Raw genomic sequence first — 22,516 nt, forward strand, 5'->3', positions numbered from 1 at the left:
CTTTTTCTTTTTGTCCCAAGTGTCTTGGTAGCTATGACGAACAAGGAATGACTTCTGTGATTGGTTTTGCATGGCGCTGGTGTCTCCACTGCGATTTCCGACAGCATGGCAGCAGATGCTGTTAGCATTAGCACCGTAGCTTAGCAATGAGAATGGGCAGGACCTCGCAGTGGAGCTAGACAGACGAGCCCTTATACTGGCTTGTGGTAAAGGAATACAGTCAATCCGATCATTGTGGCTGGGTTGAGGGTGAAGGGGAAAGGCCTTTTCTGTCTATCACATAGCCAGCGCTGCTACATTGCACCTCAGTCCCTCTGTAATGATTATTGAATGCTCCTGTGGTTAGTGGGACTAGCACCTGAATGAACCCTAAATTCTAACCTCCCCTGTCCATATGATGTCTTAACTCTGAGGTTATATATACTATGTTCCGGGTGTTGCTTATTTCCTTCAACAGAGCAGTGATTAATCAAGGTAAGTATTGCTATTAACAATTTTAATAGCAACTCAAGTCAGTGTCAACTTGTTAGGTCACAGCCAACAAAACTGAAATAGAAATAAAACAAGAAAACAGCACATTTTGAATTATAGTATTTGTATAACATACCTGGCAATTATATTATTATTTACCTATTAAAGAAATAGTGGCATTATCAGAATAAACAGTGGGCTTAGTAAGCACAGGCACATACACACACAAATACACAGTATTTTACCAAAGTGACACTGACTTTGCATGCCATGTTGTGTGTTTATAAACTGCGTGTTTTCTTTCTTTCTTCTTCAGCAACAGTGAACGCAATGGAGAGGACTGAGATCAAGATCAATATCATATCTGAACAGCTGGGTTTGAGCTGGGCAGGTCAGTCACTTCATCTACAGTGTTTACCAACACACGTCTTTTTGTAAAAACGGCAAATTGTGAAATATCTGATTAGAAGTTGTAACTAAAACGTGCTGCCACGATGACTATTCCTCACAAACAAGGAAGGAATCCTTAAACAAAAGAGCAGGCTGTTTGATGTTAGTGTGTCATTTAAGGCCTTCACAACATATGAAGGTGCACAGCTTAACAAAACTGGCTTAAAGGGACAATGCAAAATTGAAATCATGCCTCTGAGATACACTTTGGTGGCAGTGTGGAGTCACTTCACTCCTCTTTTTGGTTTCAGTGGACCAGACTTGGTCTACAAACTGTCTACTTACTTATCAAGTGGGCTAGAGTCCTGTGTAGGAACCAAACACTGTGTAGTAACTGTTCTCCCTTCTTTGAGTGACTCAATACACCCCCCCCCCTGTGGCATACATTTGTATTGCAAGACTAAACCGGCTTAGGTAAACCTATGTAAATACCAAGAACACTGAACAAAACTGTCATTGAGATGGCACCAGGAGTATTTTTTTTTTATCAGTCTGTTTATATGAGGTTATATTCATTTCACATGCAGCAAAAATAATACATACAGTACATGTGGGACGATACAGTAGGACCAGGTGAATCTGCTGATTGGTTGCTGTTGACTAGTTTGCATACAGTTTTGTGAAATCATTGCAATATACTTTTTCTTGTACAGGATGATAGTATTCATATCCGCAATATACTTTAAAATATTATGTACAAGAAGATGATTTGTTTATAGTTTTCTTCAGTATAGCTGCTGCCTAGAAGAATGGGTTGTTTTCATAAGTAGTATAAATTTTGCTAATCTTTTTGTCGTTTGTTTTTAACAATCTTTTCATCGTGTTTGTTTGTCCTTTTGATCAGAGTTGGCACGAGAGCTTCAGTTTGGCGTGGACGACATCAATAGGATCCGTGTGGAGAATCCAAACTCCCTGCTGGACCAGAGCTCAGCTCTGCTCAACTTGTGGGCCAGCAGAGAAGGCAAAAGGGCCAAGAGTAAGCTCAACACTGCATAACTTAAGAGATGAACTAACTGATTTCAACCAAACGTTAACAGCACTCTGAATTTTTAGCCTAAGGACCCATTTAACTAATGAAAATGCAACTTTTAGAAAATGTATCTCAAGGCGGAACTTTTTTGAAAACTCTCCAACAGAGACGGTCTCTGTGGCAAAAGGGGGAAACGCCAGCTTTTCTGAAACGCTGCTACTGTACCAGACCACAGCTGTCGTAAATCTTTTTTGTGCACTTGAGAGAGTAGATGGACGTTACTAGAACGTTTGCCTCCAGAGAGTCATGACTCCCAGTTCAGATCCTCTGGGGCTTGGTAGTTTTATAGTTGAGAGTCGCCTGTAATAGCAATCTAACTTTGTTTTCTGTCCATACGAATGTCTGTGTGCCCGCCATTGTTAAGGTTTATAACAAATTGTTCTACTAGTGGCCTTACTTGAAAACTACAGCGTTTTCTGCGTTTCTGCCATTTTCACGGAACAGGATTGTTTTCAGAGCGTTTGGTGTGAAGGCAAAATATTTTTGATATGAAAACACAGAAACGATGCGTAAGCGGGGCTAAAAATATCTTCAGGCATTATTCAAATTTAAAATGCTAATAAGGTTGGTTCACCTCAGCACAAACACTTTGTCAAAACAGCAGAGCCAAACTGTCTCGTTGACAAAAAGCAGTTGATAATGAATGTCCATTAGTCCACTTTGCATAATCGTAGGACGCTATCATTCAGGTGAGAATCCCCACGATTTGACATTTTGCAAATCTAATAGCTGAATTACCACAAACATAGTGAATCCAATAGAATTCAATTAAAAATAATAATGTGAAATCTCCACGTTTAGGTACGTCTTTTGAGTCTTGACTGTTCCAACACATTGTGTGTGTTCCTCTCAGTGGAGAGCCTGTACACTGCGCTGAAGAACATCGATCGCGCCGACATTGTGACCTCTCTGGAGGGTCAGGCCCCTCAGCCGGGACCCGGCTCGGTGGAGGAGGGCGCCTGTCGACTCAGTGACCGCGACTCCACGTTTCTGTCCCCGAGTGTAATTAATGGTAAGAGACGCAAACACATCTGACGTGGCACACAGGAGTCCCAATTCAAGGCTTATTGAACAGTTAACACTGAACCCCTCTCTGATCAGACAACAAAAACCTCCAACTCAGCAAATACGTTTTGAATTTGATGATGTACTTTTTCTTGGGTAAGTCACAAATACTTGAACTTGAAGGAATCTCTTTCAGTAGAACGGTTGAGTAGCAGCTTTCAGACGTTCTGTTACTCTAGTCAATTGTTTCACATACTGTACTTCCGGTTCCACATGGATAAATAAACTTATCACGACATGGAAGTTGAGAGTTAAATATAGATATATTGTGCTGCTCCATCATGCTTAGTTAAAAAGGCGTATTGATCATCAGAGTTTGTGTAGTCATCTACTGAAAATCTGAGACCAAATTCATCCACACACGGGGGTGAGCTGTTGTTCTTGTTCACTTCCCGCCCCTGAAAGCCGCCTTGTTTCCTCTGAGTGTGGGTAACAGTAACTGTACCTTGTCTCTGTTGCCCCACAAGAGATCACGGACACAAGGCTATCGCGCCTAGTGCACAAGCCGCGAGTTATTAGACCCCCGTTTTTCAGAAGGGGTAAGTTGAAGGGAACTCGGGCTGCATGGTGGTTTGCTGCTCATGATGATGATGATGATGATGATAAGGATGATCAGAGGATGTTTTAGAGGTCTGAGGAATGGTGTCATTCTTCCACCATGAGCCCAGCCTTTTTGCAGCATGCATCAACACCGCCTCTGTGCATTCCTCACCGGGGCACAAGTCATTTTTATTTCTCTTTCTCTTGTTTTCAGTCACACTTTTCACTTTTTCATACTTGAGCCCTGAACATGATGGTTCTTATTCTTCCACCTGAATATGAGCAATGAGAGTAACGCATACTTACTGTTCGTGACAGGCCTTAAAAGAGTAAATGAGACATTTGGGCCAAACCAGCCTGATCTGTTCTACTTTTTAATATATGGGTAATGTTAATTCTTTTATCACGGGTGTTGGTTTACTCATAGGTGAGATTGTGAGTGCGCATTGCCATTGTGGGGAAATATATTTCAGTTTGCAGTGATATATGTGTCAAGGTAAGGTTTAGTTTTAGGTAAGTGGTAGTTGTGGTTGAATTTAGAGAGGAAGGGAATGAAAGTCAAATGTCTCGGTAAGACATGGAATCACAAGTGCGTGCGTGCGTGTCTGGGATGGATGCACTAGTGGTGCGGGTGCACAGATGATAGTGCTCTGGGCCTTCATACCTTGTCAATCCTTTTTCTTTCTCTCCGTCTCTTTCTTCCTCTCTTTCCTGAGAACAAGACAAAATTTCACCCAACAGATTTCCCCCGACGGACTGCAGACAACATTGTCGCCGCAATGTTGTGGCAGTCTTGAAATTTTGCCTTTTCCTCGGGACTTTCTCCAGCTCTCCGTTTCCTCTCAACCTGTGACATGTCATATCTGCTGCCCAGTCGCCTCCCCTCTTCCTCCTCCCTCCTCGCTCCTCTTCTTCCTCCTCACAGCTCTTCCTGTCCGACCTCTGACCTCATATGACCTCATGTTGACCTCTGGGCCTCCTCTACTCTTGTCATCTTATTTTCCCGCACTCCTCCCTCGCTCAGTCGAGTGGGGACCCTCTCCTCCTCCTCCTCCTCCTCCTCCTCCTCCTCCTCCTCCTTACAATCCAGCTCTGTGTGTGTACTACAGTTTGTGCATGAGCACGCTGCATGCTTCGCTGTTAATGAGTTTGCGTGTGTGTGTGAATGAGTGTGTGTGCGTGTGTGTTGCAGACCTGGGATTTGCTTAACAGCTGCTAGTTTCTTAGTTTTTTTAAAACAGTCAAGTAAATGTTTGAGCTCGCAAGAAATTTGTGAATATTGTGTCTTGTTTTTGCACAAAAAGATGTCGAAATACCTTGCAGGACAATTCTAGTAATTTAGCTACGTAAAACTTAGCTTATATAATACATTTTGTTCCCCAGGTCTGCTTTAGAGCTTTTTAATCTGTTCATTGACGGGCGTGTGTGAGGAGATTCTTGAAAGAAATAACGTCTGCCGTCCGCTGTGTTTGATTATATGTGCATGGCATGCTTTCAGTGTACAAACTTTTCTTCACAGTGTAAAATGTTTTCTCTGTTCAGTGGGTGTATTGTTTTTAATTGCTATATTAACAACTGTTTTGTTTTGTTTTTTATGTAAAAAAAAAAAACTGGTGTTTTGTTTTTGTTTTTTTTAATGCTACGCTGTAACACATGATCATCTGTGTAGCACATAATGTTCGATGCACAGTGTTGCCGTGGCGACGTCTATCATTCCTGGGCAAACTAACATACTATGAATCTAATTTTCCCTCAAGAACAGTTTTGTGTAACTTCGGCACAGATTTTGAGAGAAAGTGATATTTCCACGTTCATGCATTAGGTGGCAGTGTTGAGTCTATTTACATGCACACTAATCATTATCGGACTGCTGGAGTTATCAGATCATTCAAGTGTAATAAGCTTTATCTGATGATGGCAGTTGTCTGATTATGAGAAATACAATTAGCATGTTTTGATTTCTGCTCAATACTATAGTTGTGCATGTAATAATAACGATAATCTGATTTAGTTTTGTTTTACCTCTAAATGTGTAAAAACTACAGAGCCCCAGACATGACATCTGAATTAAAACTTTAAATTGCAGCCACTAACTAATATTTAAAGGCCACAAATTATTATTCCGTGGCTACAATATAGTATTTCCAGACCACAAATAAATATCTTTTGGTCTCGAGATAGTATTTTGTGGTCATAAAATACTATTTCATGGCCACGTTTAGTGAGTACCATATTTATTTATTTGTCTTATAAATATCAGTCTGTACTGACTCAGTTTTATACGTCACATTTTGCCCAAGTCTGACAGACTCAGTGTCAACATTGCCTGAACATTATCTGCCAGCAGGGGTATTTCTGTGAGGTGTGTGTGTGTGTTTGTGTACTGGTGTGAGTGTGTGTGAAATCTTCTGTACATTTAATCCTCACCTGTGTGTCTTCATCTGTTTTAATGAAAATATTGAGTGCAGTAGTGTGTGTTCATGTGTGTGGGTGTGTGTCTGAGTAAAGTGAGTAGTGTGTTGTGTGGTGTGTTGTTTCGTTTCATTTTGTTCTTGTGCCATGTAACCTGTGCGGAGTGTTCTGTGCTTCACCTCCATGTTGTGGCTCCGACACTGTGTGTGCGTGTGCGTGTGTGTGTGCGCGTGCGTGTGTGTGCTTGTGTCTAAACAGCAGGAGTGAAGGGAAGGGCCGACCCACATTCATCGAACCCATCCTAACGCTCATTCTGATTCTGACTCATTCTCCCTGTTCATCTCATTCTGACGCCACCTCTGACCATCCTGGCCCTCGACCATCCCAGAAACACACACACACACACACACACACACACTCAGACATACACACACCAATACCATGGCTCATAACTGCATACACTCTGAGAGATGGTTATTACTGCAGTAAAGAGGTATTTCACCCATGAACCCATTCACTGAACAAAACTTTTTATACTGCAAGAAGTGGTTTAGCGTTCTTGTAAAAATTTAAATCACTGTTACTATGCATTTAAATATATTAAAGTATATTAGAAGAAAACACATTTTATATACAATTTTTACTGAAAGTTGTCTCCCCATCATATATGTCGATAGCCAGGTCGTAATATCTTATTAAATATTAATGCATTATGTTTTTATTTTATATTCCACCCATGTAAAAACAATCAATCTTTAAAAGTTTAATTCAAAAGAATGCTTTCGTTATTTCTTTTTCCATAGTGCTTAATTTCTTGTGGGTTTTTTCTGTTTTGCATTAAGTCATTATTATAAATGGAAATATGTGGGATTTAAAACTGATATTTAATTCATGCAAACACATTTTCAGAATGTAATGAAGCTGTGGTGCAAAACTGTAACTGTAACAAGTAAGTTGGTTGCACCAAAATTAAAAGTCAAAGACAAACATCATATAATGACTTTCAAAACATTTTGATCTCAACAGGAAACAAAAACGACAAAACCTTCCCAAAGAAGTCTATCAACTGTACTGCTTTTACTCCTCATCTGTGAGAGCTGGCAGCCCTACTTGAATTTTAAAATAAATGTATTTGATGTGATTTATACTGGCTCCGAGGGAAGTAGCTTTAATCACCATGAACGAGAGACAGATGAAAATAATTCAAATCACATCCTAAATATGAGAGGTCTAACTTCATGATGAGCATTGTTATAAATATAGAGCCAGTCCCAGCTTAGACCTTCAAATTTGAAATACCGACTCTGGGTGAAATACTCCTGTACTGTTCTGTTTTGCTTTATATCATTCAAAATCCATTCTGTAAAAATCCATCAAAGGCATTTTTACATTACAGTGCTGCTTATTTAAATGCCCCCCACCGCCACCCCAATCCAAACCTGTCACTTGTACTAGAGTGTGAGAGTATTATTGTCTCCCAGTATCAACGCAGAGTTTTATGTCTGTCGATAAACAGTAATTAACATAAATAGAATAAAACAAACAAATCATTTTTTTAGGTATTTACATATAATTCATGTTCATTTATTTTGATATTTGGAATAACATAAGTGCATGTGAGTCATAGAAAAATAAAAAGAAATTAGCTTTTCCATTACAATCTATTCAATACATTTTCAAAAGAGTTCAAATTTGCTTATTACTGCACACAAATGTGTTTTCTTGACATTTTTCTGAAAGAAAAGTTTAGGTGTAAATGGGTAATTGTGTGTTGTATGTGTGTCTGTCTGTGTTTTTTCTGCCACAGTTAATAAATCCTTCCTCAAATAAATCAAAGTACAACAACAATATTTAACAGAAGCGGTTTGCAATGTGTAAAAAGTATTTTATATAATTTGTGTAGTTCAGAGTTAGTCTGACTTTTATGATTTGTCTGGTAAATATCAGTTAGATTTTTTTTTTAGGATCAATTAATAATTTAGATAGTATAAAATAGCATACTGCAATTAAGTAATGAATTTTATATTTCAAAAGAACTAAGTGGTCAGTGTTGATGTAAAATAACAGATTCACTTTAAAAGAAAAAAAGAAAAATACATCATGTTTTTAAATGTATCCGTTCTGTCCAAAATGTGTGTAAAACGATGTGTGTGAGTGCGTGTACAGTGACTTTTATTTGGATGCCTGGGGTTCAGACATACAAGTGCATGATCCTGACGTCCAATGGCGGCACGTGTTATCACAGGAGCAACAGTAACTTGCAGAACCTGCAAGCTGCCGCTGCCTCCCACTCAGAGACTTGTGACTGAAGGGTTGGAACGATAAGAGGAGTCTGTAATTGTGTTACAGCTGCGGCGGTATCACTGTAAACGGTTAACACCCTGATTGGACACCAGAAACATTTTATCTAAAAAGGAGCCAGTTACTCAAATACATACCCATATGTCTGACGATCATCCATTTTTCCGCGCCTCTTTTAGATTCCGATGTCGGAAGCGAATTGAATAAAAGTGAAAAAGGAATATCGTGCCAACCCCACAATCAATATTTAACTCTACCCTCACCCTTCTTTTTTTTTTTCTTATCAAGGAGCAGTGTTTGTTCTGCAAATTCACTTTCTTATCGTGGAAGCAGACTAGAACCCTGCATCGCTCACCCCACACACACACACACACAGCAGATAACACACAAAAACCTGTCTCTCCCCCACCTTACACACATTGCTATGTCCCAATAACAGTGATCCCAAATGCCTTTGGTTCAATCTAAAGTGAACAGAGATTTACAAACCAACCGTCCAAAATCACATGAAGCAGTAAAATCTGTTTCTAACCTTTAAAGAGAAAGTATAGAGTCATCAGTATGTTTCCCATATTACGTCGAATGAAATACAAATTGGGGCATCTTGATTCTAAATCAGCAGTTCAACCTCTGAGCGATTGTTCAAGGATTTTTGAGTCTTCCTCCTGGCATATTGGGACAGGGCTGAGCCCCACTGTTTTCTTTCCTCGGGCGGAGAAACAGTTGACCCGTCACCTCCCCTTCCTCCCCGTGGCTGCTGTGCCTGCTGGGTGTTAGTCTCTCTCTCTTGTCTCGCCCCTGTCTCCCCCCCAGGTTATGGGCTGGTGCAGGAGGAGCTCCTATCGCCGGCCTCCATGCAGTACAGCTTGCCTTCCCCGCTGGGCGCCGAGCCGTACTGGCAGGAAGTCTCCAGCCTGGAGTGCGCGCCCATCGCCACCACCGAGGAAGATACGCTCATGGAGATGTCGGACGTTCAGGTGTGGCCGGCGGGGGTCAGCCCCTCGCTGGTCACGGTGGAGGACTCGTCACTGGAGGGCAGCAGTCGGGCGGACGACTCGGAGGGCGCCACGCTGTCTTTGCCCTACAGCTTGGGACGTCCGAGCAGCGGAGCCAGCGGGGCGAGCGGTTCCATCATGGAGCTGGAGGAAGAGGAGGAGGACGAGGAGGAAGGGGAGGTTGAGGAGGAGGAGGCACCACAGGAGCCAGCAAGTGTGCTGGCGGAGAGGGACAGGGTGCGGGCCAGTGGCGCCGTCCCCAAGGTCAATCTGAACGGCCAGTTGGGAGGTCAGAGGTCGGACGCGAGGAGAGGGGAGGCCGTGGCGGTAGGAGGAGGCGCGAGAGGAGGAGGTGGAAGTGTTGGGCTGGGCTCAGTGGAAGGGGTTTCTGTTGTTGCAGGCCAACAGGTGTACGCCCAGCGGATCGAGGTGACGGGGCTGAGTCGGTCCTCAGAACACAACGGAGACAACCGGTACGTGAGCGACAAGTGTGCTGAGTCAGCTCACACACCACCAACCTCTCCAGAGACTGAACACAGAACGCTCGCTAGTAAAATGCTGGTCAGAATTTACTCTGGGGCTGATCCTAAGTATATAATCATCTTCTCAATTTAATGCAAAATACCCAGTTCTCTACGAGCAGGATATTTAATGAAATACCCAAAGTCTCTGAAGAACAACAAATAGAGTTCAAGTTGTTTAAGGTCTGCACAGGAAATGTTGCCTTCGCTTTATTGATACTTTTTCATATGATGACCAAAGAAATGACAAAGATACTGATGGAAGATGGTTTTGTTAAAAGTGCTTGTACTCTGTAATAATCTCCTACTACAACAAATGAAGAAAATTTGGGATTTGAACTCCCCAGTCGTTGGGACCTTTTGAAGTTTTTTATTTTCTGTAGACTTTTCTGGAAATGCTTTTTTTCCCTCTTTAAAACATTATATTCTGCTGGGCTGAAGATTCGGATACTTTTCTTTTTAAAAGCACAATACTTTTTTTTTTGTTTTGTTTTGTTTTTCAAACCTAGTTTTCTGACATTTGTCTGATTTCTTCTATATGGCCATCCTGTACCCGATTCATGGAGCTCTTCAGCATGCTGATACTACCACCATGTTTTACAGTCAGTAGGCTGTACATTGCCTCTTGTTTTGTTTGTTTGTTTTTTAAATGTTTCACACATCATCACACGCTTTTTAGAGTTATGGCTCATCTTCTATTTCTGGTCATCAGACTACTGTCAAAGCATGCTTTTTTTGGGGTTTTTTTTTCAGATGAACTTGAGTTTTTTTCTGTCCATAAAATGTTATCCAAGAGGGACTGTGAGTTTCTCTATGAAAGTATGTGCAGACACTCTGTCGCGGTGTCCTCTTTGGCCTCTGCCCGTAGAGTCATACTTAACTTAGTGTTTGATGGATGGTACAAGCTGAAAACACAGCCAGAGACTGCTCCAGCTCAGCACCGGCTCTTTTAGATGTCATCTGTGTCATGTCACGCTATGTTTCACACCAACTATCACACATTGCTCTTTTTTCAAGCTGCACATTTTGACGTTTTTAACAGGTTTTGTGTGTGTGTGTGTGTGTGTGTGTGTGTGTGTGTGTGTGTGTGTGTGTGTGTGTGTGTGTGTGTGTGTGTGTGTGTGTGTGTGTGTGTGTGTGTGTGTGTGTGTGTGTGTGTGTGTGTGTGAAACCTTTTAGAACATCGAAAACTGTTGGGCGGGGAAAAATCGATATTTTCTGTTTTTAAGCCTTTCAAATTGGTTTTTTTTTTCTTTCTTTTTTTAAACATATAATAGCACAACATGAGAATCCAGAGAAAACTTTTGTTTGAGGAACTACTTGAAACATAACTAAATCATAAATATTGTGAGTTCAGAGAATTGGTGCATTTGAGCTCAGATAGCGTCCTTAGAGTGAATTGGCTGGTTCTGCACTGCATTTGCCTTACAATTGTTCCTGTCTTTGCTTTAACTGCATGTCTTCTCAGGGTGGTGGGGGGCGGAGCGTTTCAACCTTACTTGCCAGACAAGGATTCCCTGCAGAGCTGGGTGGGCTCGGTGTCGTCGGGACGTGACGGCGGCGTGCAGGGCTTGCACGTGGCCCAGGAGGCTCTGCTGACCCCGGTGTGTGACACGGGTTACTCTCATGTGCTGCGTGGGCGGCTCCTGCAGGGCACGCAGCCCTTTGACAAGGGGCTAGGCTTCTCTCATCAGCAGGCAGGCCAACGAGCTTGGGAGCAGGAGCAGAGGCGGGGCCAGGTCAGCTTTCCGCGCCGACCACCCGCCGCTTCCTGCGCCCCAAGGGGGAACAATCTTAATTTTTTTTTGAATCAGTCAAACAGAAGGGTGATCTTCAGTTTGATTCTTTTGATCGTGACCATCAGCAGGTTTGGCTTCACTTAACAGCAATCATCATAAAATAAAAATAAACCTGATGATTGAACATTTTAAACAATTCACAGAAGCAAACCAGTACAATGTGTTGCGTGGTGCAACACATGGGGGAAATCTGCCATGTCAGATATTTTTTGAGTTTGAATGAACATTTGATTGCAAAAAATAATAATAATAATAATAATAATTCATGAGTCGGTATTTCATTTTTATTTAACATTTCTACTGCTGTCATGCAGAGAGAAGAAAAGGAAGGCTACGCTGCCGAGGCTCAGTTTGTGGAAGAACATGGGAGTACCCTCACTCGGAAGGTGAGTCTGTAGTTTTCTCATGACTGTGAGTCATAGTGGCACACAAACGCCGTAAACCCCAAGAAGACGTTTTATCTTTAATGTGAACAAAACACATAACCTGACACACAGGGTGGGAAACTAACAGGAGCCACAAATAGCAGACGTGACCTCAAACTAATTGTGTCTCACAGATGATAATGACTGGAAGACAAATGATTAGAAAAAAGAAAAAAAACATCTCACTGCACAAACCTCCGATAATCTGGTTCCTCTGACTTGATGTAAACAGTGGCCCCGATTAGACGAGTTAGTTTCCTACTCTGCTTTCTTCAGACGTTTACTGAACCCCGAGTGTTGTTTCCTTCCCTCCTCCCTCCCTCCTTCGCTCCAGGTGGGGGTGGATGTGAGAAAGGGCGTTCAGTCAGTGCAGCGCACCAGTCTGCGGAGAGTTAAACACTGAAACACACACACTACCCAGTCCTCCAGGTACGGGACAAGCACTTGAGCCTCCCAGTGCTTGGATGTAGACGCCTGTAAGGCAACCTAGTGGCCTCTGTTAGAGCCTGATAGTCTCACATGCTGTTCTGTTTCACCCAGGTTTGGAATGCCAACACTTTTTTTTTTTTTCAGGGGAGAACATGGTAACTTTAGCTACTTTCTCAAATCTAATTTGTGGAGACGTATAAAACCCAGACAAAACCGACTGGCCACGCATGATCACTGTTTAAAAATACATTTTACCCACTTTTGAACTTAATTCAAATTGTACATACTCTGTATTCACTGTAATATTACAGATTAAAAAACAAAGTTGTTCCCCTGACACAAGTACAATGAGCATTAGATAGGGATGCATGACGCCTTCTACAGTAGAGTCAATTGTAAACTTATTTATTCTGACAGACAACATAGGTATACACCAATGTACAAAATATCAGCAACATAATAACCTCAATTTGCAATTTGGTGTCTATTTGTCCCATTGTTTGTTAGTGTTTACATCCTAAATCTTTTTGTTTATCGGTCAGTAACCAGCAGGTCTTCTGTATTAGTGCTCAGTAACTTAAAAATGACCCGTACTGTATAGTATATTAGCAGATGAAAATATTCTGTTCTTGCACAACAAACAGTTTGCAAAAGTATTCTCATCCTGTGGTTTTAGGTGAGAAAGATGACACTTGATGAAATCAGTTTCACATTTAAGGAGAACTTCATTTCATGAACCAGCTTAAATATTTCTAACAAAAAGATAAATAATTGTTAACAAGCTAAAAAATGTTTTCGAACTGATGACAAATTATATTTGGCTCTTTTGATGGCGTAGTTTGCAGAAACCTGCTTCTGGCTCCTTGCCCTGTTCTCCCCGACACTTTCACAGACCTATGTTGGATTGCTCGGTTCATTTAGCCCCAATTATGTGTATTACAAAGTGAGTCTTGTCTTTTTTCTTTTTTAGGATCGGAAAGCCACTGCCAAATCATCATCCTCCACGAAACCACGACCCGACCGCAGAGGAAAATGAGCAGTTAAAGGAGGAGGAGAAAAAGAACAAAAAAGAAAAACAAAACAAAACCCAACAAACTATGAAATGACAAACAGAATCATCCTCAACCTGCGACCCCGGAACATCTCACCAAGCAAAAGGAGAGCGGAGCGGATAAAAAAAAAAACATCAAAAAAACCAAACGAGGATATCAACTTGTAGTTTTATAACATTTGTAAAGAAAAAAAAAATATCAATTAGACTAAGGCATGACAAATCTCTTTTTTATATATAAAAAAAAAACCAAAACATAAATGTTAGTAAAACAACCAAGGAGAAAAAAAAACAAACAAAAAAAAGCAACAAAGTGCTTCCTGTGAACTGTAATCGCATGATGACTGCTGGTGCATGCCCTTTGACCTTTTGAACTGTCATTATCTACAAACTGAAGGGGTACAAGGGGCGGGGCTGGCCCACGCTTTGGCCACAGGCCTTTCTGAGGACCTAACACCCCCAAAACCCACCCCCCACCCCCCACATGGAATGGTTTGTGTCTGCAAGTTGAGTCCAGTAACACTACAGCCAAAAAAAAAAAAAAAAAAAAAACAAAGTCCCCTGATGGATGGTTCTGTATACAGCTACGCCTCTGCTGAGCCGACCGACGCTTGGTTCTCTGGACCCCTCCGCCCTGTTACTCTCAATGTGATAATATGCACTCTATGCTACGTGGACATGTGTCGGTGTGTGTATGTGTGCGCGTATTCTTCTCTTACCGCATGTGTGTTGCTCGCTTTCGGGCTTTGCCGTTGAGCTTCCCCCTCCCCTCTATGATTGGCTTGTTGTCTTCTGTGACGTCACGGCGGGCTCAGCGCTGGAATGACACAAGAGCCGCCGCCCTTCTGTTTGTGAGTTCCCGTCTGCGTGTGCCAGTATCTCTTTTTATTCTCTCTCTCTCTCTTTTTCATTCTGTCTCTACCTTTCTCTCTCTCTCTCTCTCTCTCTCTCTCTCTTTCGCTCTCTCCGTCTCTCTTGGTGGACGAGGCCCGCCTCCCGTTATCTGTTTCTTCTTTGGAGCTTGTCCACTTGGGTTTCTTTTCAGCACCGGTTGACTTCAGGAGAGCGGTGAACCTCTATCAGGCCTTTTTCAGGAGAAATGTGCTTTTCAGACAACGGGAATGTTCTCATTGGAAAAGTGTTTGGTGGTTTGATCGTATCGTGCAGTAGCTGTGCAGCACAGAGCTCTCCTCCTTTATGACCTTTTAAACGTTCTTCCATCGTTTTGTTCTGTTTTTCTAACCCAAGTAGTGTCCGTCATCTTGGTTCAGTCTATATGCAGTCTAAAAGAAAAAAAATCACCGACCTCTCCCATCGGCTTCCGTCGGTCCTCCGCCCAGTGTTTGAAACTTTCCCCTCTTTTATCCGCTTTGCAAACGGCTCACTGTCGAGCTTTCGGGGTCTTTGCTCCATGGAGGATGGGATTCGCGTGACGATGTGTTGAGGTGGGAAGTAGCGTCGCACTGCTCCGGCATGTGATTGTTCAAGGAAACTGCAGCGAGGACAGACAGGTAGCACTGTGATCGTCTTAACACTGACCCCAGACTCGTGAACTACCAGGACACTCATTCATACATCTTGAGAGCAAAAGCACACACACATTATAAAACATGTCCAGAAGCAGACACACACACACACACACACACACACACACACACACACACACACACTCAGAGCACACGCTTTGAATATTTATCTCCTGGTCAGATCATTTTGGGGAGTTTGCCACAGCAATAATACCCTACAAGTACAAGAGATGGAAGATTTGAAGCTGAAACGCTGGGTGAAGACAGAAACTCCATCTGGACGATGAGAGTCTGAGAAAGCAGCCGCGCTATAAATACGAACGCTTCCCTCGACCTTGAAGCGATGGCGTCGGAGAGGACGCGCTGATGCACCATGGGATGACTCAGCAGTAGCAGTGTGGGACCGTGAAGGCCTGACGGGCTTGCTTTTCTTTTTTCAGCACCTGACGTAGCAAAATATAAACCAGGATATGTTCATTTAATGCTTTGATGCCTGTTCTGATTCCTGACTCGTTTCAAGTTGGTTTTTTTTGCTCTCGCCGTAGACCATCTGATGCTCATTTGTGAAACACTTTTATGCAGAAATCTGGTGGCAGCACCATGATGGGGTAGCACACATTTCATAAAGGAACTCAAACGCACCTATTTATCCCATAAGTACTGTAAACGCTCCTGTAGCCTGACTGATTGAAACACTCTGTGAACGGATGAACACGCTGAGCTACACGTCACACAGACGCACCCACTTGCTATGCCCCGGTCCGAGCACGAGAACCCTATCAAATAGAGCACATGTTTTTGACATATCACATTTTTCCACTGTTACTCCACTCAGGTTTTCAGTTCTGCTCCGTCAGAAACTAAATGTTGTTGTTTTGGGATATTTTTTTTTTTTGTCCTCCTCTCTAAAGATGAATGCCGTACACAAAGTGAATGCTTCAGAAAAGGCCTTGTAGGGGTTGTTTGGGGACACATGTGGGTTTGTATTTGTTTTTTGTTTTTTTGAGGGTGAATGTATGACCCAGGTTGTTTGTTTGGTTTTTAGGTAGGGGAACATGTGAGAGTGTGTGTGTGTGTGTGTGTGTGTGTGTGTGTGTGTGTGTGTGTGTGTGTGTGTGTGTGTGTGTGTGTGTGTGTGTGTGTGTGTGTGTGTGTGTGTGTGTGTGTGTGTGTGTGTGTGTGTGTGTGTGTGTGTGTGTGTGTGTGTGTGTGTGTGTGTGTGTGTGTGCGCAGATAAGACCAAAAAAAAAAGACAAATATGTGTGTTCAGTACCCCACCGACATCCCTCTTTAACCTCAATGACATGATTGGCACCTCTGTTGGATGTTCCTATGAATCCGATTTCACCACTGAGGAGCGAAAAGGAAACATTTATGAGACCCCGACTTTTCATTTGATCAGTCCAAAACAATCAAAAACACGGGTCCTGCTGTCTTTTATTAATATTTTCTGAATCTATTCTGTGACCTGAACCTCAAAACACCCAACAGATGGCCACAGTCTTTACTAATCTCTTCAATCACTCGTGCAGCGAGTCTTATTTTCAGTCGAGAGAAACTATCTGACCCAATCCTGCGTCATTAAAAAGTTATAATTCTTAGGATTTGAATTTTACTCCAATTTGATGATTGTTTTGTTTTTATATACCCTGTAGCCGTTCAACAGGTTTGCATCATGTAATTGCCTCTCTGCGTTGTAGTTTTTTTTCTTATTGTTGAAGATTTCAGTTATGTAGCATGTAAATAAACATAAAGCAGTCAATGCATGCATTTCACCTTAATACAGTCTGTCAGGGGGTTAATAGTACTGATCTGGCTCGGTGGTTTAAACAAAGGGGCTTTTCTGCCCTATTTGAAGAGTAGTTGAGAGATGCTGTCAAAATTAGATTTATCAAAGAAAACAATGATAAGAAATGTAGAATCCAGCGCAGACCTTGAAAGTTGCTCGCCCCTTTTGTTTTGGCGAGTTCGTTCATTTGGACAATCATCGTTAAGATTAAGTTAAATGATAAGAAAGTCAAACAAATTGGGATTACAAGTCAAACACTGACCTAGTTTTCTGAGTCTTATTTGTGTGAGTTTGGACTCTTTGCCGTTGGTGACCAAGGGACTTTAGTCAACGGCCTCTAAGGTCGAGTTCACACAGTTTCACAGATGCCATTGTGTCGTTAATCCGTTCATGAAAGCATGAATGCGAACGCTCAAATTTTGTCGATCAAGCAGGCAGTGTGAATTTTAATCTGCTTCCCAACCGCTTCAGTGTGACTATAACAGAAACACAGCTAAGACTAAAGACAACTAAATGGGACAAACCGTCTACTGCCTGCAGACCTTTGTCATTGGTGGCTCTGTGGACACATTCTAAAATTACCCTCACAATAATTACAGATTCAACACTCAGTATTTTTGTGCAAGTTAATACGTTTCTATTGCAGCTTCCCATTGTTTGCTTCTTCGGATCTGAAGTTTAAACTGCCCGTGTAAAAGTGAACCAGGTAGTCGAATGTGATCTTGTTTCCTGCCTAACGGTGCATCTGAGAAGTAGGAAATATTCAACTCCTAACAGGGAAAAACGCATTTCGGTGCATTTACTGTGAAAGTGAAGGGCCTCGTCTATGTGGTTATCCAGCAACAACAAAAAACTGTTGTATTCCCATCGACGCCGACGCAACGTCTTTTCATAATATTAACTTCAAAAGCATCTTTTTGTCCTCGTTGGTTTATATCAGCAATGACATTATTATTTGTCACTGAACTGCAATGGGACTTTCCCAATTTATATCTATTCCAGTTCCCAGTGTGGTCAACTTACATTGGTTCTGACCACTCGCACCACAAGTTTAAAACATACTCGTTCTGCCAGAGGGTCGAATTAGTTGTTAGTAACATGAATGTGAACATTTTCCAGATGCTCTTAGACTTTTTTGCACTAAAACCAAAGGGGAAAATTTAGTTCGGAGTTCTGACTTGTTGTTATGGCTTAATATGTTAGTTTTATGCTGTTCCAGCCCAGTTGAGATCAGACAGGGCTGTTATACGTCGTCCCTGAACTAAAATGACTTTGACACAACCTATTTGTGGCCGCGAGGGGCCGCACATCCGAAGTGTGTAGTCCTGTATGTACTTGACATCTCAACGCTCCAACACACCAGATTGTAAAGAAAGATGTCTAAAGAAAAAGGTGAACTGGACCCTCCAGGAACAGGATTTCGCAATTGTGTCATCCATGGAGTCCTACTAGTAAATACACTCTAAAATCTTAAGAATTGTAACTTTCTGTTATCCTCTTCTTGTTTTGTCATCATTCAAAGAGCGATTGGATGCTGGGTGACATCTGAAAAAATTCAACTCCATCAAGTAACAATAGATCTTGAGTTGTTTTATGGTATCTAAGTAGGTTTCCACTCTTTTTACAAGTTTAATTCCAAAATTTACCACCAGAATCAAGCCAATCGCTAATCCTGTGCACTCTGATAAACTCAATTCCAACCGTGTGTGCGTGTGTGTGTGTGTGTGTGTGTGTGTGTGTGTGTGTGTGTGTGTGTGTGTGTGTGTGTGTGTGTGTGTGTGTGTGTGTGTGTGTGTGTGAGAGAGAGAGAGAGTGTGTGAGAGTGCAGTTTCAAACCAGATCAGAGGGAAGAAGAGTGAGCATTTTTACAGGGCATGTGACGTGAGAGGACGTGTAACCTGCGACAATGTATTAAGAAGAAGAAAAAAAAAAAAGTATTGTAAAATTTTAACTGTTGCAAAGAATAGAGATCACCTATACTCCTTTAGAATGGATACATGACAATGTACACGCAATATCATATTACTACTCTATCCTAAGGAATGCAACTGCGCACATGCACAAAAAAAAGATGTTTTTATGAAAATATATGTATAAATATATGACAAAATATATTTAATTAGAATGCTATGCACCCTCATAGAGTTGTTATGGATGTTCTTTAAGCATTATCTAGTCTAGGCCGACGCCCACATCATGTGGAATGTAGAGGCTTTGTAGCTATGACCACTTGTTTTCTTTTCTTTTGTATTGTCCTGGAGAGAGGATAAACAAACGTGAATATGTATACAGGCCTTTGATTCAGAATCGTTCTGACATGAAGATATGTATAGATCATCTTACCCTGTACACCAGCTCAAACCATTTACAAGAGTTAATAAACAAAGATGTGACATAAACAAAGTGTTTTCTCTTGGATTACTCTGAATTTGAATGTCACTTTTATCACGTGTGTCTGCCTTTCAGCCGTTTGTTATCTCACACATGCAGTGATTTCATATCACTTGTGTCTCTTTTTTTTTTTTTTTTTTTTTGACACAAGTAGTGTTTATTGCAAACAGACTTGAAGTGGTGGACTAGAGGTTAGAGAAGTGGATCGGGAGTTTGCACGTTCGAATCCCACAGCTGACGTGGATCCCTCAGCAAGACCTTTGACCCCCCCGCCATCATCTCCTTTGAGCAAAGTAATGTGACTGCTCCTCCACGTCCTAGAAATAAGATTTGTCAATGAAAAAAAAAAGAAATTTTCTCAATAAAGTATGATTATTTTGGTTTTACAGCAGCGACTTCTGATTTTTTTTTGTATCTTAACATCTCACTTAATTCTTTGATTAATTCATTTATTGTTGGGTTGATCAATCTGACAAAAATACTGATCAACAGGAAACTAACAATATTTATTCAACCGGTGAAAAAGACATTATAGGTAGGAAATCCAAAAACAACCTATTTTGTAATTATTTTCATTGGCTGAATAAGTTTTTTTGAAATGAATATACAGTAAGTAATTGATTCGCAATATTTCTTTATTCAGTACAGAATTGACAACTTCATATACATATACAATTATCAAATTGGGATTAGATTAACAGGAAACTATGGGTGTTCCACACAAAGCAGGAATACATGACAACACACACACACATTTTCCTGACTGTCACAAAGTGACAAGAGGTGTAGACTATTGGAAACATGTCACATTATCATGCAGTCCAGCTCTCCGTCTCTATTTCCATCTCTGGTTGCATCTAAATCAGCATTTGTACGGGTTCCCTTGTTAATTCTTTATCTTCCAATCACAAAAATAACCTTTGATACAGTTTCCTGCAGATGTTTCCTCTCGTTCCTCTTTCATTCTGATTTTGATGTCTCAATGGAATCCTTGTTGAATTTATCTGTCTGCCACTAGGATGGTAGTTTAGAGAATATTATTGGATGTCTCTTCATAATCCATGTACTTGTCTTGCTTCCTGTTGCAACCTACAACCAAGTTCGCCTACATTCAAGGTCAAGAAAACTTTACCTCCACCAGAGAACTCTGACATTGGAATAATCTGTGTGCCCTGAATGTGCTTGCCGCTGTAAAGAAAATGCAAATCAAACTAGACCACTAAATCTGGAGTTAAACTGTCATATTTTTTGACTGATGACCAAAGAACTGGATTATATGACTGTAGAGAAGAAATGTGAATGTCTACTTTGGCAATTAGGCATAGTTACCAATAGCACTGCCATTCTTTACTCGAGTAAAGATAAAACTGCATCACTAAATAAATAAATAGACTTTCATCAACATAAAAGTACAGTTTTAAATTCTTTGTTGGATTAAAAGTATTTGTCTGAAATATACTAGCATAAAAATCAAAAAAAAAAAAGGCCATCTTTAATTTCGTTGTCTGGAATGAATTTGGCTGCTTGTTCTGCATTTAACTTTATCCAGAAAACGAATGGTTATATTTTGTGGCGCTCAAATCTCCTATGTCCTCTAAACGCATCACAGCTCCTTTCCGCCTCTGCTCGAAGCTGGACGCTGCCATTGGGTTAAAATGTTGAGTGACAGTATCATCAGCCAATCAAATTTTGATGTGTTATTGACGGAAGGCCTAAAGAGTTTTTAAGCGCTGGTCTTGGCGTGTCATTGAATTGAGCTTCACTGATTGGCCTATTGGCAGGCGCGTGATGACGCACTGTTATTGTCTGCTATTCTGGAGGTAATGGCGGCTAATTTAACAGCAAGCTCGGGTGAAACAATAGCGGACCTTCTTCGGGGGCCTTTTTCAAGGCACTATTAGCTATTTTTGTTTAAGTCAGGCGGGGGAAAAAATGTTGTGTTGGAGATTAAAATTTGGGCTGCTTTTGTCCACATTTAGCGAGTTTTTAATATTGTGAAAACAGCTCTCTCTCGCTCTCTCTCTCTCTCTCTCTCTCTCTCTCTCTCTCTCTCTAATAAATAAATAGCCTAAATAAATAATTGAATATAGCTTAAATGATTTGATTCATCCATCTATTAGCCAGCTGATCTGGCTTCCAGTGACGAAATAGTTCTTCAAGTTCTCAACATTGTTGTAGTAAATTGAAAGACGCTGATACTTTATAAAAGTAAGACGATGTTTATGTCACATTATCTTATTTGCACTGGGACTGATTTTGGTAACTGTAGCTCACTTATTCTGTGGTATTCTGTCTGATTGCTGGTTGAATTAAAAACCCAATCAGCTGCTGTGAGACCAGGTCGTTGTGAGTCATTCAGCACCACATGTGTGGAAAGCGGCGAGGAGGAAAAACAGAGAGAAGGGAGGGAGGAGGGAGATGCGCTCTGTATGTGCGTAATTTAGTTTTGTTTTACATTGTTTTGAATGTAGTCCCCATACAGGTCATTTGTGACGGAAATAAATAAATATATATTTGAGGCCTTCACGGCTTAAAAGTGCACATTTTTATGTGCAGTTGGCGTTATTACTAATCAGGGCCTGGCGCGAGGATGCCAGAGGTTCATTTTGCAATTTGTGTAGCCTATGGTTGATTTACTGCACTGGTAACCAGCTGGTTGCAATTTGTAAAAACCGATTTATCTATCATTTGGATGTGTTTTCTCTGGGTGTGTTTTCTTTTGCATGTTAAGATTGTGCGAGTTTGCGCGGGTGTCTGGCAACTTCTTGGTTTGGGCTGGTTTTTATTGGAATCGGTGGGTTCTAAGATGTGACTGGGCTGGAAACTGTCAATCTGATCTGGCAACACTAGTTGGCGATAGGACTGATGGACATTATACACATATTTCAGACAGCTTTGAGCAACCCGTCCGCTATTTTTTCAGTCGTCTTTTCCGAAAAATGACGGCTGGACGGCTCGCGGTTTAAAACTATGAGGAGAAGTGAGCCAAAAACACACACAGAAAACTGCAAAGTAATTGTGCGATTTATTTCAGCATTCAAACAATTCTGTGTAAAATGTCTGCAAAGAGCCTGAAAAGGAGACGACAATAATATGATGTTCTTGCTGGGTCTGGTTTCTGCAAAGGCTTTTTCCTGTTCGAGGGAGTTTTTCCTTTCCACAGTCGCAAATAAATCTGCTTGCTCATGTGGATTTGTTGGGTTTTTGTCTTTTTTCTGTTAAAAGCACCTAGAAATGACTGTGTTGCATTTGGTGCGATATAAATAAAGTTGAATTGAATTGAATTTAATTGAATTGAATTGGGGGCGTGGTGTAATTTGC

General features: G+C 41.3%; 1 protein-coding gene across 1 annotated transcript in view; it reads left to right on the forward strand.

Annotated features, from left to right (window-relative positions):
- ank1b (ankyrin 1, erythrocytic b) overlaps positions 1 to 12,412 on the forward strand; it is a gene marked incomplete at both ends in the record, with an annotated part of 85,780 nt that extends 73,368 nt beyond the window's left edge. Inside the window, 8 exons of the mRNA XM_080477709.1 lie at positions 788 to 862; positions 1,766 to 1,897; positions 2,805 to 2,963; positions 3,484 to 3,555; positions 9,083 to 9,737; positions 11,254 to 11,524; positions 11,899 to 11,970; positions 12,344 to 12,412. Coding sequence (XP_080333835.1) covers positions 788 to 862; positions 1,766 to 1,897; positions 2,805 to 2,963; positions 3,484 to 3,555; positions 9,083 to 9,737; positions 11,254 to 11,524; positions 11,899 to 11,970; positions 12,344 to 12,412 — 1,505 coding nt within the window. The remainder of the gene's footprint in view (positions 1 to 787; positions 863 to 1,765; positions 1,898 to 2,804; positions 2,964 to 3,483; positions 3,556 to 9,082; positions 9,738 to 11,253; positions 11,525 to 11,898; positions 11,971 to 12,343) is intronic.
- Positions 12,413 to 22,516: the final 10,104 nt, after the last annotated feature.

Source organism: Lipophrys pholis (assembly GCF_963383615.2).
Source record: "Lipophrys pholis genome assembly, chromosome: 12".
Classification (NCBI taxonomy): domain Eukaryota; kingdom Metazoa; phylum Chordata; class Actinopteri; order Blenniiformes; family Blenniidae; genus Lipophrys; species Lipophrys pholis.